Source organism: Saimiri boliviensis, chromosome 17 (assembly GCF_048565385.1).
Source record: "Saimiri boliviensis isolate mSaiBol1 chromosome 17, mSaiBol1.pri, whole genome shotgun sequence".
NCBI classification, from domain to species: domain Eukaryota; kingdom Metazoa; phylum Chordata; class Mammalia; order Primates; family Cebidae; genus Saimiri; species Saimiri boliviensis.
Window position 1 is genome coordinate 55,609,710 of NC_133465.1, and position 18,707 is coordinate 55,628,416.

At 45.7% G+C, this 18,707-nt stretch overlaps 1 protein-coding gene across 1 annotated transcript in view; it reads right to left on the reverse strand.

The window, feature by feature from the left end:
- PITPNC1 (phosphatidylinositol transfer protein cytoplasmic 1) overlaps positions 1 to 18,707 on the reverse strand; it is a 321,680-nt gene that overhangs the window by 115,964 nt on the left and 187,009 nt on the right. Inside the window, exon 5 of the mRNA XM_039476220.2 lies at positions 3,136 to 3,207. Within this exon, the coding sequence (XP_039332154.1) occupies positions 3,136 to 3,207 (72 nt within the window). The remainder of the gene's footprint in view (positions 1 to 3,135; positions 3,208 to 18,707) is intronic.

Here is an 18,707-nt window from a genome sequence, read left to right on the forward strand (position 1 = left end):
TGTCTCTAAAAAAACACATAAAGTAGCTGGGCATAGTTGTGTGTGCCTGTAGTACCAGCTACTTGGCAAGGGGAGGGGGGAAGGACTGAGGTGGGAAGATCACTTGATCCCAGGAGGTCAAGGCTGCAGTGAGTCAAGATTGTGCTACTGTACTCTAGCCTGGGTGACAGAGTGAGATCCTGTCTTTAAAAAAAAAAAAATCCCCACATATTCATATTACCCCAGGAAAAGCAATTCAGGCACCCGAACATTATTATCCTTTTCATGAGAGTCCACAGCTACGTGAAAATGGCCAAGCTCACTTCAATATCCAGGGACTAGCAATTGTTTAAAGAAGTACATTGAAGCATGAAAGGCAGTACGGCCGGGAAAAATCACTGTGGGGAAGGATAACATACTATATGATTCAATTCAGGAGGAATTGGTTAAAAAATAAACGTGTCCGTAATCTGCAACAAGAGCCAAATCGCTAACAGAAGTCATCTCTAAATCGTGGAACTGCTATTGGTTTTTCCTTTTTTTTCTAATACCCTTTTTTGTGTGTGCATTTTCCAAGTGTGAATAGCCATGTATTAATCTTTTTTTTTTTTTTTTGGTGAGACGGAGTTTCGCCTTTGTTACCCAGGCTGGAGTGCAATGGCGCGATCTCGGCTCACCGCAACCTCCGCCCCCTGGGTTCAGGCAATTCTCCTGCCTCAGCCTCCTGAGTAGCTGGGGTTACAGGCACACGCCACCATGCCCAGCTAATTTTTTGTATTTTTAGTAGAGACGGGGTTTCACCATGTTGACCAGGATGGTCTCGATCTCTTGACCTTGTGATCCGCCCGCCTCAGCCTCCCAAAGTGCTGGGATTACAGGCTTGAGCCACCGCGCCCAGTTAATCTTTTTTTTTTTTTTTTTTTTTTTGAAACAGTCTCTCTTTGTTGCCAGGGCTGGAGTGCAGTGGCGCGATCTCAGCTCACTGCAACCTCTGCCTCCCAGGCTCAAGTGATTCTCTTGCCTCAGCCTCCTGAGTAGCTGGGATTACAGGCATGTGCCACCATGCCTAGCTAATTTTTTATATTTTTAGTAGAGGTGGGGTTTAACTATGTTGCCCAGGCTGGTTTCAAACCCCTGAGCTTGGACAATCTGCCCGTCTTGGCCTCCCAAAGTGCTGGGATTACAGGCGTGAGCCACTGTACCTGTCGGCTTTCTAATCAGAAAAAAATCAGTATGTTACAAGGATTCAAGTTTAAACATGGTGTGACAGTTTTAGACATGGTGGTTTTCAGGAAGTTGGCCAGCAATGCACTTGTGATTTCGGGCTGTGACAGGAAGATGGTTCCAAAATCTCCCTTTGGGCCGCCACTTCAAAGAGACACTAATAATGGGATTCCTGAACATAACGGTAGGATAGTACTTTCGCCAGCTGTACTCTTCTGTCCTCTGGGAAGTTCCATGAACTCTGGGGAAGCCCTGAAGCTTCTAGATTCAGGTTCTTCCTTTCAGTGGGTACTGAAGGAACCCACAGCCTAATCCCAGGTGAGGCTTTTGGTAGGTCAAAACACTCACTCCCAAAGAAAGGAGAAGTTAGAAATGTACTGCCCCATCAGAAAGAGCCTGGGGTAAAAGCCAGGTCAGAAGATGGTCTTTTTTGTTTTTCTGAGACAGAGTCTTGCTCTGTCACCCAGGCTGGAGTGCAGAGGCACGATCTTGGCTTACTGCAACCTCTGCCTCTTGTGTTCCAGCGATTCTCCTGCCTCAGCGTCCTGAGTAGCTGGGACTACAGGCATCTGCCACTGGCTAATATTTTGTATTTTTAGTAGAGATGGGGTTTCACCGAGTTATCCAGGATACACTTGATCTCCTGATCTCATGATCCGCCCACCTCAGCCTCTCAAAGGCGTGAGCTACTGCGCCCAGCCACAAGATGGGTTTTAAGCAATATGATTAAGCAAAATACTTGGCAGAAATTTAGTAAAAGTCAGAATGCCTCAGGAGATAAATATTTTGTGGGGGGTAGCCCCTAATTTTAAGGTAGGATGTGTGGGTGCATACATATACCACATGTAAATAAGCTTATACACAGTATGCACACATAATTCTGATTGTATTTTCTTTCTTTTCTCTCCTTTTTTTTTTTTTTTTTTTGAGATGGAGTCTCATTCTGTGGCCCAGGCTGGAGTGCACTGGTGCAATCTCAGCTCACTGTACCCTCTGCCTCCCAGGTTCAAGCAATTCTCCTGCCTCCCAAGTAGCTGGGATTACAGGTGTGCACCACCACACCCAGCTACTTTTTGTATTTTTAGTCAAAATAAGGTTTCGCCATGTTGGCCAGGCTGGTCTTGATCTCCTGACCTCAGGTGATCCACCTACCTCAGCCTCCCAAAGTGCTGGGATTATAGGTGTGGGCCACCGTACCCCACCTGTATTTTCTTTTCTATTCACACATACATCTGATTGTATTCCCCTTTTTTTTTTTTTTTTTTTTTTTTTTTGAGATGGAGTTTCGCTCTTGTTACCCAGGCTGGAGTGCAATGGCACGATCTCGGCTCACCGCAACCTCCGCCTCCTGGGTTCAGGCAATTCTCCTGCCTCAGCCTCCTGAGTAGCTGGGATTACAGGCATGTGCCACCATGCCCAGCCAATTTTTTGTATTTTTAGTAGAGACGGGGTTTCACCATGTTGACCAGGATGGTCTCGGTCTCTTGACCTCGTGATCCACCCGCCTCGGCCTCCCAAAGTGCTGGGATTACAGGCTTGAGCCACCGCGCCCGGCCTTGTATTCCCTTTTCTAAGTAGATATTAATAGGCATTGAGAAGATGTGCGCTCCATCAAATGATCAGAAACCAAATCTTGGAGTTCCAACTGCCCTGTCATCCTCTCCACCTCCAGTGTCAATCACCCCAGGTCACAGGCTTCTGCTCAGAGGCCCATGGAAAGTACATAAAAACGAGAAGAAAGAAAAGCTGGATGACAGAAGAATTCCAGGGAAAGGTCCCAAGGAAATAACCCTCAGAAGCCAAAGGCAAGAACATCTCTGAGGTCCCAGGCACAGGTCCCACTGCTGGCCCTGGTCACAGAGGGGCGGCGAGGAGTGCTGGGACTTTCAGGGCCCAAGAGGTGAGCACGGCATGGAGAGAGGGGCTACTCACGGTGTCGTTGCTTCCTTTGTTGTCCTCGTACTTGGTTTCTATATGAATGGAGAATTTCGGCAGAAAGGAACACTGTGGGAGAATAGCAAACTTTCATTAGCATAACGTGTTTTCTCTCTTCCTATTTCAGCAGAGCTTCTGAATACGTTCCTGGCCATTTGGTTGGAAGCACCATCCCGGAGCAGAAATGTTAAGACACCAAGTCAATATCCAAATTCAGACAAGGTAAGCTGCCTGTAGGACCATGAGCACAGTTTAATCCAGACAGTCAGGCCACAGCGAATTACCAGCAACAGAGGGCAAGTCCCCGAAGAGGACATTTCCAAAAGGAGTATGTTCCGTGACTCCGGGCGTAAGCTTTAGAGAAGCAAACCCCTAAATCAGGTCAGTTCCAGATCTGGAGAGCTTACCTTTGGGGAGCAGCTGCCATTGCTGGATTCGTGGGTACCCAGCCTTAATCGTTATATAAATACTTATATAATGTTAGAGAGGGAATATGGAACTTTAAAATCGTAGATTATTGAGGTCAGATAGATCTGGCTTTTATTCTTAATTTTTTAAAAAATAAAAAAAATATTTTAAGTCTTAAATGTAATTTTTCATATTTTCATTTTATTATTCTTTATTGTTTTGAGACAGGGTCTTGTTCTGTTGCCCAGGCTGGAGAATGGCATGATCTCGGCTCACTGCAACTTCCGCCTCCTGAGATCAAGTGATTCTCATACCATAGCCTCCCGAGTAGCCCGGCTAACTTTCGTATTCTTAGTGGAGACAGGATTTCTCCATGTTGGCCAGGATGGTCTCAAACTCCTGAGCTCAAAAGACCTGCCCATTTCAGCCTCCCATAGTGCTGGGATTATAGGTGTGAGCCACCGCACCAGGTCTTCCTTTTATTTTTATTTTTGAGACAGGATCTTGCTTTTCACCCAGGCTGGAGGGAAGCGGTGCGATCACAGCTCACTGTAACCTTGACCTATGGGCTCAAGCGATCCTCCTGCCTCAGCCTCCGGGTAGCTGGGACTGCAGGTGTGTACCGCCATGTCTGGCTAATTAAAAAACTTTTTTTTTTTTAGAGGCAGGGGTCTCTCTCTGTGTTGCCCAGGCTGGTCTCGAATTGCTGAGCATTAGCAATTCTCCTGCCTCGGCCTTCCAAAGTGCCGGGATTACAAGCATGAGCCACTGCATCCGGCTGAGATCCTGGCTTTTTTTTTTTTTTTTTTTTTCTCTCCAGACGGAGTTTCACTCTTGTCACCCAGGCTGGAGTGCAATGGCGCGATCTCGGCTCACCGCAACCTCCGCCTCCTGGGTTCAGGCAATTCTCCTGCCTCAGCCTCCTGAGTAGCTGGGATTACAGGCATGTACCACCATGCCCAGCTATTTTTTTGTATTTTTAGTAGAGACGGGGTTTCACCATGTTGACCAGGACGGTCTTGATCTCTTGACCTTGTGATCCACCCGCCTCGGCCTCCCAAAGTGCTGGGATTACAGGCTTGAGCCACCGCGCCCGGCAAGACCCTGGCTTTTAATATGCAACTTCGGATAAGTCATTTAAATTCTCTGAACCCCAACAGAGTTAACACAGAAATAAGAATGATTACCTAAGAGTGACACTGTGAAGGTTAAATATTAATAAAATGGTGTTTTAAAAACATAGAGTGCTGGTCAGTGAGAATGCATTCAGCAGACAGCATCCATGGGTAGAAACGGAACCATAAGAGGCAGCCCCTCTCTTTGCCCACAAGGGGAGAGAAACCCCAAATGCAATCCAGCCCTACGGCCCCAGTCTCCCTGAATCAAGCTGTATGCATTCAGTAGATGTGAAGGGTTAAGGTGGCTTGAGAAGAGGATTTTGATGGATGTTGGCATAACGGCGCTCTGGCTGTCACTGAGCTGGGCATGAACTTTCTTGGGCACCAGAGATTGGATTGAAGGCTAATGGGCAAAATGACCCAGCAACTTCACGGCGATCTGCGGGTCCTGGGGAAACCAGATTTGGCCTGATCACATCACAATCCCAAGAGGCTGGGTCCTTTATACATGTTTCCAGTATTCATATACTATCTACACCAGACACTGCTACAAATGCTCTGATGTTCTCGCTCATTTATTCCTGGCAACAACCCTACGAAGGAGGTACTATTACTATCCCCACTGCTTTAAAGGTGAGGAGATGGAGGTACAGAGAGGGTAAGTAAATGGCCTATGGTCACACAGCCAGGTGGCCTGGTCCCGGTGTCCATGCTCCTCACCATACTGAGTGGTTCTCAAAGAGGAGTTTCTGGACCAGCTGGAGCAGCCCAGAATTGTTAGAAATGCAAATACTTGGGGCTGGGCACGGTGGCTCACGCCTGGCACTTTGGGAGGCCAAGATGGGCGGATTACCTGAGATCAGGAATTCAAGACCAGCCTGACCAACATGGAGAAACCCCGTCTCTACTAAAATACAAAATTAGCCAGGCGTGGTGGCTCATGCCTGTAATCCCAGCTACTCGGGAGGCTGAGGCAGGAGAATCGCTTGAACCCGGGACGCAGAGGTTGCAGTGAGCCGAGATGGCACCACTGCACTCCAGCCTGGGCAACAGAGTGAGACTCCATCTCAAAAAAAAAAAAAAAAAAAAAAAGTAAATACTTGGCCAGGCATGGTGGCTCACGCCTATAATCCCAGCACTTGGGAGACCAAGGCGGGCATATCACCTGAGGTCAAGGGTTCGATACCAGCCTGGCCAACATGGTGAAACTCTGTCTGTACTAAAAATATAAGAATTAACCAGGTGGGGTGGTGCAACCCTGTAATTCCAGCTACTCGGGAGGCTGAGGTATGAGAATTGCTTTAATCCGGGAGGAGGAGGTTGCAGTGAGCTGAGATCGTGCCATTGCACTCTAGCCTGAGCAACAGAGTGAGACTCCATCTCAAAAAAAAAAAAAAAAAAAAAAAGAAAAGCGAAAAAAAAGGAAATGCAAATTCTTCAGCAGACGAACTAAATCAGAAACTCTGGAGGTGGGCTTCAGCAATCTGTTTACCAAGCCCTCTAGGGTATGCTGAGGCATGCTCAAGCTGGAAAACCACCTGGCTATAGCACACACGTGCTTCAGCCGCACAATGACCATGCTCCCCTTTCAGACCCTTGGTGGCACCTGCATGAGAAGGCAGAGGTCTGGGATGTGCCACTGATAATCCTCCTGGCATCCCATGCCAGGGCACATTCAGCATGCATCTGTCTTAATCTAAGTGAAACAAGCGATCTGAACCGTGACTAAGGAAACATGGAAACAATCAATCCCAGTAATTGCCTTTATGGAGAATGAGGCCCTGCGATTATTCATTAACACCTTCTCTGCTGTCTCCTCTCAAACCTCTCACTCCATAACCGCTGCCCTCACACCCGGGTCCAAGTGGCACCAAGGAGCAGCTGCTCATCTCAAATCAAGACGGTGGAGGACTCGGACCCCATAGCAGACACGGGAACATGGGGGGATGCTCTAGCCGAGAGACCCTCTTAGACATGACAAGTCTTTCGGAAAATCGAATTCGTATTTTTTATCCCATCATGCACATGAGAGTCAATCCAAGGAGGGGGGAGAGAACAGAGTTGTGCATGCTGGGTGTGGGTCTCGGTGCACCGGAGTGGAACACCATGAGGAATTTTTACCCGCCGCACCTCTAAACCACCTAGCTAGCCCAACACATGAATTTTAGCATTTGCGTATTAAACTCAAATATGAAATGCAAAACTCCCATGCAAATTAGCAGATGTTGTTATTTTTGAGTGAGGACTTTGAATATTTTCATATTAGAATGGCAACCTTGCCATGAGGCTAGAGTGCACCTGGCTTCAGGGGGGTGGCCAGAGAACAGCTCCTGCTGACTCCGAGCTGGTCAGCACTTTCTCCTGTGGCAGGCGGTTGGGGCTGATAATCCCCTGGGGATGTCTGATGACTTGTTCTCAGAGCCCTAGGGTATGCCGGTGTCTCAAGTTAAAATCAGCGTTATCTGTGGCTCCGGGTTCCTTTGGTGCTGTCATTGAAATCTCTCTGGGGAGATGTCCATGTTAAGACAACCTTCTGCCTCCCCTATGTAGGTTGGTTTCTCTAAAAAATCCAGCCCACTAATCCTAGCGGAAGCTTAGCTTTAAAGCAAGGTCTTTTATTTCTTTCTGATTGGCTCCCTGTAGTATCTCACCCACTGATCTATCCTAAATCCCTTCCCCTCTCCCGGTCCCCTGCCTGGCTTCACCCTTTCTCCCCTCTCCCTCACAGCTAATCGCTTTGAGTCACAGTTTAATGAGGACACGGACCACATGATAGAAACACCTACCACGTCCCTTTCCTCCATTACAAATCTGCTTATTTCTTTACGTTTCTGATTCTTTGTGAATCAGAGAAAGATACATCCCCCTCTTTTCCAGCGGAGATATAATATGATGAAAAGCACTGAGACACTGGAGTCAGCTGACTTGGGCTCAAATCTGAGATGTGGTAACCTGGGCAAGTTATTTTCCTATCCTCAACCTCAGTTGCCCCAAGTAGAGAATGGGGACAATCCTTTTCCACTCTGCAGCCGTGTTCAGAAGATCAATGAGATCACACAGCCAAACCCCAGCACAGTGACTGGCACGTAGTAGGTGCACAGTAAAAACTATTTGTAAGCTCTTCTCTGGAAGCTTGTTTCATTGATTATTTGTATCTTCTCCCTGCTTCCTTCCCACAGCCTAAAAACTTATTAAAAGTGTCACATTCTTAAAAAATAAATAAGCACAAAGTTCCCTTGATTTTACTTCTTCCCCATCTATAATCAATCCCGTGTCTCTCTGTCTTCATAACAAAACTTATTAAAAGAGGTGTGGTGGCTCACGTCTGTAGTCCCAGCACTTTGGGAGGCTGAGGTGGGTGGATCACCTGAGGCCAGGAGTTCAAGACCAGCCTGGCCAACATGTGACGCCCCATCTCCACAAAAATACAAAACTAGCTGGGCATCATGGCGGGTGCCTATAATCCCAGCTACTCGGGAGGCCGAGACAGGAGAATCACTTGAAACTGGGAGGCGGAGGTTGTAGTGAGCTGAGATTGTGCCACTGCACTCCAGCCTGGGTGACAGAGCAAGACTCCACCTCAAAAAAAAAAAAAAAAAAAAAAAAGAAAGAGTAGTCAGTGCTTACTGTGTCTGCTTTTTTCCACCTCCCACCTGATGATCAAAGAATTTCCCAACCACCATCACTTCCATTTGCACCCTGGAGACCTCTCTACACGCAACATGACTGAGCAACTCTTCTGTTCTGAGCAGCGGTTCAGCCTCCTCTTCCCTCCTCCACTCCTTCCCTGCAGGAGATGCCTCAGGTCCTACCCTACCTACAGCCTCTTTTCTTGATCCAAACCCTCTCCCCTGGTGATCTCATCTGCTTCTGACTTTTTAGGACCTTTTTTTTCAGATGCCTCCCAAGTCAACATCTCAAATTCCAGCTCCTCTACTTCCAGCTGCCCACCAGCCATTCCCAACAAAGGCCCTACAGGTTCATCAAACTTGAAAGGTCCGGACTGAATGCGAATGTACTGGTACCCTAGGTTACTGTAGCCAATTCCACAAACTGAGTGGCTTGAAATAGCTGCAGTTTACTCTCATGGTCTGGAGGCCAGAAGCCTGAAACCGAGGTGCTGGCTGAGCCACCGTCTCTCCAAAGCCTCTGGGAGAGAGTCTGTCCTTGTCTCTTCTAGCTGTTCGTGGCCCCGGGAGTGGCCATATCACTCCAGTCTCTGCCTCCGTCTCCACATCCCCTTCTCTCTGGGTCTCTGTGCTCTCTTCTCTTCTTACAAGGACACAGTCATCGGCTTCAGGTCCACCCTAAATCCAGGTCCACTCTGCCTTCCCTGGAACACCTCCTGCTGCCAGGACTATTTTTTTTTTTTTCTCATGGTTCTCTCTGTCCAAAATTTCTTTCCCAAATCTTAATCAAAGACCATCTCAAGTACCACTTCAGAATGATTATCCCATGCCTGCTGGCAGTATTCCGCCTGTCCCTTTATCACAGCACGTATCTCCTTTGTCACCATGACCATTAGCTGTCTGTGTGCCAAGCTCACCAACCAGGTGGTAAGCTCTCACTCCAACAGGAGGGTCCCCCCAACTCCAGTACCACTAGGAATGGTGGTTGCCAAAGTCACCCCCCTTCTTATTCATGCTCCTTCTTTACTCAGCTTCTTCGGGTGTCAAAGCACCCCCTTTAGCTTAGGTTTGCTCAAGTCATGCTTTCTGTGATTAAGGCCTTTGTTTCTACTAGGAATACACCGTCTAACCTAATCATTCTCAACGTCAACGGGAAAAAGGAAACCCCACCTTCCAACCCTGGACTTTTTCTCAAAATATGCGCTGTTTCCTAAAGATTCTGATGCATGCCTTTGGATGAAGAGATGCTGTATTACCGAGGGATCTGTCAGGAATGTGGGATTAGAAAAACAGTTGGGAAAGTGATGTAACCACACCTGAACTTGCTCTGAGAAGAGAGACACGAGGTTGTAGCCACTGGCTAAAACAGGAAGATGTCTAAGGGCTTCTGAACCTTCCAGTGTCCTCTAAGGAACAGTCATTTGGAAATGCTGAACGTTTAAAGTACCCTTTGGCCCACAACCCATGAAGGAAAGACTGAAAATCCCACTGCAGACAGAATTCTGAGATGGCCTCCAGAGCCGTGGCCACTAGTGCACACATCCTGTGTAATCCTTCCCCTCAGGTGTGAGCAGGGCCTGGGGATATGATGGGTTGTCACTCCCCTGGGCTGCCCCCTTGAACTCTGAGAGGGGGCACAGCCTTTGATTGATACTAAAAAGACCAGACAGTCACTCACTCCTGAGATTCTGTCTCAGTATACAAGACTTCATTTCAGAAAAAGCAGCGATTCTTTTGCTGGCTTTGAAGTTGTGAGATAGCCACGTGGGTAGGACCCAAGAGATATTGACTGGGATCTGAAAGATATTGACTGACACCCGCAGGAGAGCCAGGAGAAAACTCGACCTCCGTCCTATAACCACAAGGAACGAATCCTGCCAACCACCAGTGAGTGTGGAAGAGGACCCTGCGTCTCCGGTGAAACTGAAACCTTGGTTGATGTCTTGATTTCCACCTGATGAGTCCCTGAGCCGAGGACCCAGCTAGCCTGGGTTCCAACTCCTGATCCATGGAAACTGCAAGATAACAAACCTGTGTTACTGTTTTCTTTTGAGACAGTCTCATTGTTGCCCAGGCTGGAATGCAGTGGTGTGATCATAGCTAGCTTGGCTTGCTGGAGCCTCAACCTCCTGTGCTCAAGCGATCTTCCCACCTCAGCCTCCTGAACAACTGCGACTACAGGCATGCATCACTACACCCAGCTAATTTTTTTATTTTTAGTGGAGACGAGCTCTCACTGTTGCCCAGGCTGGTCTCAAACTGCTGAGCTGAAGTGATCCTCCAACCTCGGCCCCCTAAAGTGCTGGTATTATAGGCGTGAGCCATTGCACCCAGCCACTTGTGTTGTTTTCAGTTGCTAAGTTTGTGAGAGATTTGTTACACAGCAAGAGAAAACCAGCACAGCACCCAGCCTGCTGGCTGTCTCCTTCCAAATCACCCATCTGGCTTTCATCTGAATAAAGCATCACTGACTTTGAGGTTCAAGCAAATGCAAGGGAAGGGGGAATTGGTGCTTTTTCTGATTTAGTAGTTCTACCTATGACACCATCTGCTTTGTCAATCAATGGCCACTGTTTATTGCCCAGGGTGATATTTACTAGTAACTGATATCGGCAAGCTTGTCGTTATCTGGTGTCCAGATGCAGCAGCAGGCACCTAGCTTACAGAGAGGGGGCATGGCGATTTAGAAGGAAAAAAAAAAATACTGGTTTTGGGTGCAAAACAGACTTCAGTTCAAACCCCAGCTTCTTCTCCAACAAACTATGTGACTTGAGGCAAATTCCCGAATCCCTCTGCGTTTCAGTTTCCTCATCTATCAAATGGAGACAATCGCAACCTCAAAGCTGTGGAGTGAGGATGGAAAGAGATAACGAATGCCCAGGGCCAGGCAGCGTCTGGCAGGTGGTGGAGAGATGTTGGTCCACTGCACTGCACCCTCCTAGGCAATGTGGATGCGAAAGCTGAGCTGGGGTCAAAGGCAGATCCTCCACTATGAAGATGCAAGGATGCAGAGGCTTCTGAAAGGCAGCCATAGGACACCTATTGGCTCCTTCCCATAGCAAGGAAGGCGGCCAAGACACAGAGCAGATATGGGCTCTTCCAGACTCACTGACCCGCTCTGCTGCTGAGGAAATGTCACCACATGTCCCAGGCTCCATTCTTGGCAGCTCCTTCTTCTGAGCAGGTGCCCCTTCTGCTGGCCTCTTCTCTGAGCTTTCCCTTGACCCTCTGCTGACTTCATGCAGGGAACAAAAACTCTACCAGGATCTCAGTGAACTCTTTTCTTTCCTAGATCTAAAGGCTGCATGTCCACTGGTTCACTCGGCCCAGTTGCCAAAACCAAGAAGTTAGGAAACAGAAGCATAAAACAGAAGTTGGGAACCCTTGAGGCCACAGAGATGACTCTGCTTGTAGGCAGAGGGGGAGGCAAAAAAGCACTCCTGTTCCTGGAGCCTTGGGGACATCAGTGAGTCATTTCTGTCCCTTTCCACCTCTCCTTCCTCCTCTGGGTTCACTCCAGGTCTGGAATCCTCTTTCTTGTAAAAAAAAATTTTTTATTTTTTTATCCTTCTCTCCTTCTTCTTGACTAGAGGCACAGCTTGGCAGCGAGAATAAAGTAGAGAAATAATCATAAAAAAAATATTCACTTAATGACATTCAGTGTTTATTTTGCCCCAATCCCCTAAAAACAGTAGCAGTGTTAAGAAGAAGCCAGGGAATCAAGGCAGAAGCTCTTCTATCATCTCATCTTTGATTTTCTAGCTTAGATCCACGTAAGCCAGAGGAATCTTACAGGTGTTGCTGCCACCTGCTCCCTGCTATGCCCCTCTTCTTTTTATCGGGCATCTAAGCATCTAGAATTGGTCTTCCAAACCCAATGGAATCCACCAGGATGAACCTTTTATTGAAAAGTAATATTCTGATACCTGTAAAACCTCCAGCACCTAAAACTCAACGGGTAGAAAAGTGATGGTTGAGCATTTAAAGGCATCTACGTGTACCTTTTGGAAGGGATGGTGGGGAGCTGCAGTGGGGAAGAAGAATGCCAGGAAAGACAAGTGAAGCATCTGGGCCTCTGCAAGAATAATTTCCAGACACAAGCCCTCCCAGCCAGGTTCAGTGTCGGGAAATGAAAGCGGTGTATGTAAAATGCAGGGCAGAACTGAATTTCCAATTCACTACAGACATGCTTTGGAAAACATGAAAGAGCTATTTTTGGTCCAGTGATTGATTAGGGTTGCCATGGCAATAAGAAACACAAGAACAAAATGAAATGTAAGCAAAGGGAAGTGTTAAAGAGAAAGGGTCAGACACACTGGGGATTTCATAGTCAGTTTCTGGGTGGTGCCGGAAGCCCTTACTGCTGTCTCTGCACCTGCACAGGGAGAGAGATGATGGTGGCTGCAGAGAACGGGGGCCCTGGGGGATGAGTCTGAGGCTCTCTAGGGCACTGCACTTCAGAAGCAGGGAGTGGAAAACTTCTGGAAGAATGTGCACTGCTCACTTTGAAGACTGTCCTCAAAAGATCCTGTATTTCCATAGCACCTAGCCTGTAGCAAAAATGTAAGCTAAAAGGTATGAATCCTACCCCATCCCACTTTACAATGGAAAATAAAAATAATATTCTCTATGGCAGTGTATTTCTGAGACCTACTTAATGATGCCTCATTTGCTGGGCTTGTTAAAAACAGAATACAGGCCTCTCTCCAGATGGCTTGCTTTCAGTAAGTTGGTAGATACTGGGTGCCCACCCCCAAACTCAGGAGCTGTTTCTCCCTTCTTCCCCCTAAATGTGGCTTTTGCTACTCAGGAGGCAGAGGCAGGGGGATCACTTGAGCCCAAGGGTTTGAGGCTGCAGTGAGCTATGATCACCCTACTGCATTCCAGCCTGGGTGACAGAGCAAGATCCCAGCTCTAAAAAAAATAAAAAATAGCTTTAATCACATACCATATAATTCACTCTTTTTAAGTATACCGGTTAATGGCTTTTAGTATTTTCAGAGTTATACAACCATTATGACAATCTAATTTTAGAACATTCCCATTACCCCCCAAAGAAGCCCTGTATCCATCAGCAGTCACTTCCCCATTCCCGCCTACCTGAAACACCACATTGTATGCAACCCCTGTCATATGTGGTCTTTTATTCCTGGCTTCTATCCCTTGGCAGTTTTCAAGGCTCATCTATATTATATATATAGCATGTATGGCTATTCCTTTCCTTTTTTCTGGCAGCATAGGAGTCCATTGTATGGACATACCACATTTGATTTCTCCATTTATCAGTTGATGAACATTTGTTTCTATTGTTTGGCTAGTGCCACAGGTATTCTTGTGCAAGTTTTTGTATGGATAATATGTTTTCATTTTTCTTCAGTATATACCTGTAGTGGAATTGCTGATCATACAAGAACTCTATGCTTAACCCTCTGAGGACCTTCCAGATTGCTACCCCATTCCAAAGTGTTGCACCCTTGTACATTCCCACGAGCAGTGTAGGAAGGTTCCAATTTCTCCACCTCCTTGATAGCACGTCTCGTTGCCCAGGGATTTCTTAACCCTGGGAGGTTCTGGAATACCTTTGGGTCAAAATGACAATCCAAAGGAGACGTGGCCAACATTCCATATGTCCAGCCAGGGACAGACACAACACAATATTAAGGTAATAATGACAATAGTGTTATACCATCCTTCCTGTCAACAGGCACTGGTCCAAGTGCCTGTTCATCTATTAGTTCATCTACTAACTCATTAACCCTCATACATCCCCATTTTACAGATGAAGAAACAAAGGCACAGAAAGGTCCAAGAGTGTGCTTCAAGTCACACAACAAACACATAAGGGAGACGATCACTCAAGCCAGGCTCTCTGGCTCTGAAGTTCATGCTTGTGATCTCATGCTGACTCTCGAGTATCAGGAAATCATACAAAGGCTTCCAGGGAGCAGAGGTTGTAAGCACAGGCTTTGCTTCTCAGTATGTGCTGTGGCCATTAACAGCAGAGAAAATATGTGTGTGTGCATCTGTCCTATGATAGACATGCCTTGCTTCAAACAATCCCAAATCAGGAAAACCAGGAGTTACTCAAAAGACAGATTTAGGAAATAATTATTCATTTCAGAAATTCAGTGGTTATTCCTTTAGATGCCAAAATATCCTAGTACCTTGAAAACACAAGTTTTCAAAAACTGAATTTAAATATAATAGCTTAGGTGAATTCTTACAGTGCAAGTGCTTTTAAAAATGGGTCCAGGCCCTGTGCGGTGGCTCACACCTGTAATCCCAGCACTTTGGGAGGCCAAGGTGGGTGGGTCACTTGAGGCCAGGAGTTTGTGACCAGCCTGGCTAACATAGTGAAACCTTGTCTCTACTAAAATCACAAAAATTAGCTGGGTGTGGTGGTGCACACTGGTAATCCCAGCTACTAGGGAGGCTGAGGCAGGAGAATCACTTGAACCTGGGAGACAGAGGTTGCAGTGAGCTGAGATTGTGTCACTGTACTCCAACCTGGGTGACACAGCAACCCCCTGTATCAAAAAACAACAAACAAACAAACAAACAAAAAACTCGGCCCAGAACTCCAGCATGAATTCTCAGGTGTGAAAAAATATTACAAATGAACACATGTTGATTAACCGTATTGCTGGTCCCCAAAAAAAACTTGGAAACAAGTCAAAGTTCACCAGTAGAAGGCTGGATAAGTACACTGTGATCAACTCTAAAACCCTTAAAAAAGTCAGGTATAAATCAGGATAGCCCCATTTGTGTAAAAAGAAAAAGAAAGACTAGCAGACAAACTGGAAAACTAGTATACACACCAAAAAACACGGAAAAGTAGTATATACACTGAAAAACATGGAAAATTAGTATACACACTGAAAAACATGGAAAGCAAGTATACACACCAAAAAACATGGGAAAACTAGTATAGTCACGATACACACTGAAACACGTGGAAAAAGTAGTATGCATGCCAAAAAACATGGAAAACTAGTATACACACCGAAAAACATGGAAAACTAATAAAACTAATATACATACCAAAAAACATGGAAGGACTCGTATACACACCAAAAACCATGGAAAACTAGTATACACACCAAAAACCATGGAAGAACTAGTACACACACTGGAAAACTAATATGCACACGGGAAAACTAGCACATATACTGAAAAACATGGGAAAACTAATATACATACTGAAAAGCATGGAAAACTACCATATACACCAAAAAACATGGAAAACTAGTGTACACACCGAAAAACAAGGAAAAGTAGTATACACACCAAAAAACATGAAAAACTAATATACACACTGAAAAACACGGAAAAACTAGTATACATACTGAGAAACATGAAAAACTAGTATACACAGTGAAAAACATGGAAAAATATTCTCATGGAGGAATGTAGTGGAAATTATGAAATTTTTTTGTTTTCTGTGGTATAGATTTTTGTAATGCTTCGATATTGCAATAAGTATCTACCATCTTATTAAGTAAAAAAAAAATTTCAAATCCAACTAAAAAATGAATGAATACATCAATGGCATCCCATAGTAACTATATTATCTTAAAGGAAGTTAGAAGATTTTCCCAAACTTCTGAATTTAATCTACTTTAAATTAAAGGAGTATACTGTATTATAAAGAACACTGTGATGGTGAATTTTAGGTGTTAACTTCACTAGATTAAGGAATACCTAGGAGCCTAGTAAAGCCTTATTTTGGGTGTGTCTGTGAGGGTGTTTTCAGAGGCTGGCATGTGAGTTGGGGTGTACTGGAGACGGGATGAGGAAGAGCCATCTTCAGTGTGGGTGGGCACCATCCTACCTGCTTAGGGCCCGGAGAGGACACACAGGAAAGGCAAACGCATGGATCTATCTGCTGGAGCGGGGACACACTCCTCCCCTCCTGTCCTTGGACAATGACTCCAGCTTCCTCAGCCTTCAGACTCCAGGACCTACCCTCCAGGTTCCCCTGGTTCTAAGGCCTTCTGACTTGGACTCAGCCATGCTCCTGGCCCCTAGGGTCTCTAACGTGCAGATGGGCTGTTGTGGGACTTCTCAGCCTCCCTAATCATGTGAGCCAATTTCCCTAGCAAATCCCTCTCATCCATCCATCCATCCATCCAACCTATTTAATCTATTAATGTCTATCATCTATCTACCCATCCATCTACCTAATCTACCTATCTATCCATTTCTCTTATCTATTAATATTTATCAACCATCCATCCATCCATGTAATCTACCTAATCTATCTACCTAATCTGTCTACCTATCTAATCTGTCTATCCACTCACCCATCTCCCATCTCCCATCTCTCTCTCTCTCTCTCTCTCTCTCTCTCTCTCTCTCTCTCTCTCTCTCTCTCTCTCTCTCTTCCTCCCTCCCTCCTTCCCTTTCCTGCATTGGTCTGTCTCTCTGGAGAACCCTGACTAATATAAGCACCATCAAGTAGACGGAGGAGCTGCAAACCTGTTAAGTTTGGGTACTGCTATGTCAAGTGGTTCCTGTCTCACATACATCACACTTATTCGTGGTCTTTAGAATAGGGCGGGAGCTGAGAGATGTTGCAGTTCAGTATTTCTCAAACCATTTTAACTGGCATCAGAGTTCTTTCTTTAAATAAAATATTAGGGGCAGAATGGCCACTGAGACCCATCCGTGGACTCTCCTGGACGTATAGAAGGACAGTTGGAAAAACATTCATTGAGAAGAATGAATTCTTTTCAACGAACTCTCAGCCCAGTAATTCAACACTTTATTCCTGTTCACCAGCCCAAATCTTTCCGTGTCTGAGAGCCGCGCTTTACAAAGGGCCTGGCATCGAGAAAGCGAAATGGAAGAGTTGAGAAGCTGGCTTGGGGTTGATGAAATATTTATAGGCTTTTAAAGATAATTTCCTTTTAGCTTTTATCTGGAATTCAATGCATTCTTCTCTTGCGTTCTTGTTCTGACAGTATGCAACACGTGTTCCCTGCTATACATGAGCATGAAACTCTATACAGACTTGACTTTCTCTCTAATGGAGTTCCTCTGTAGGTGACATCGATTCTCTGGTACTATATTCTACATTATCACATTAACTGTGATCCAAGGTCTCAGTGGGAATTGCAGCTAGAGATGGGATCATTAATAAAACCAAATTTGCAAGTATTTTCTCTCTTCACCAACAGGAGACTCACATCCAGAATGTTCCACAGTGCTGGTGAGGGCAGGCATAGAGTTTAGGGCTTATTATCTTCCAGGACTCTGGGGCTGGAGCTACTAGAAAATAAATGAGCAAAGCCTGTGTTGCTTGAAAAATAGAAGAAAGTAGATGATAAATGTGTTTACAGACCATTGGTAGACACCTAGATCTTAAAATACCTTTCAGCTTTCCTTATTCATTAAAAGTTTTTTTTCTTTCTTTTCTTTTTTTTTTTTTTTTTTGTTGAGACAGAGTCTTGATGTGTCACCCAGACTGGAGTGCAGTGGCGTGATCTTGGCTCACTGCAACCTCCACCTCCCGGGTTCAAGTGATTCTTCTGCCTCAGCCTCCTGAGTAGCTACAATTATAGGTGCCCGCTACCACACCTGGCCAATTTTTGTATTTTCAGTAGAGATGGAGTTTCACCATGTTGGTCAGGCTGGTCTCAAACTCCTGATCTCGTGATCTGCCTGCCTCGGCCTCCCAAAGTGCTGGGATTACAGGCGTGAGCCACCACACCTGGCCCATTAAAAATTTTTTAGCCCTCCATTTTGATAGAAATTTTACCCCATACTTGGAAGGCAAAATATAAATGTCTGTTCTGTGCACAGAAGTTCTTTAATACACACGTCAATTTCAAAAAGGTAAATGTCTGGCTGTCCCCCTCTACTCAGAACCTTAGTTATCATACAAGCAAAGGTGATAAGGAAATAAGGGGAGATATTTGGGCTCCCTTCTCTTCTGGCTTCTGGGGGCTACATATGACTTTAGACACAGATAAGGTGGGTGGTAATGGTGACAGGATAGTTGGAGAAAAAAAAACTGCAAAGAAGATAGTTCCAGAAAAGCGAGAAGAGGAACTCAATGGAGAAAAAAAGTAGAATTTTAAAGCAAAAAGGAAAGGAAGAAAAGAAATTGCATGTAAATTTCAAGAAAAGAATTACATGAGGATGAATCAGAGTGACTTCCTAAATATATGCTGCATAGGAAGAAAAATGTGGCCAAGAGGAAAGGTGGGATCTGAAAGAGAAGTGGAGGAGGGTGAGAGGAAGGGATTGTGCAAAAGGCAGAGCTCCGAAACACAGCCGGGAAACAGCTGCTTGTATTCCAGCCACAGCACGGAAATACACGCAGACCTCTCGGCTGCTCCTCACCAGCCCGCACCCTACACGGAGGCTTCTGTTCATTCATTAGTTCATTGACTCATGGAGCCTCTTCCCG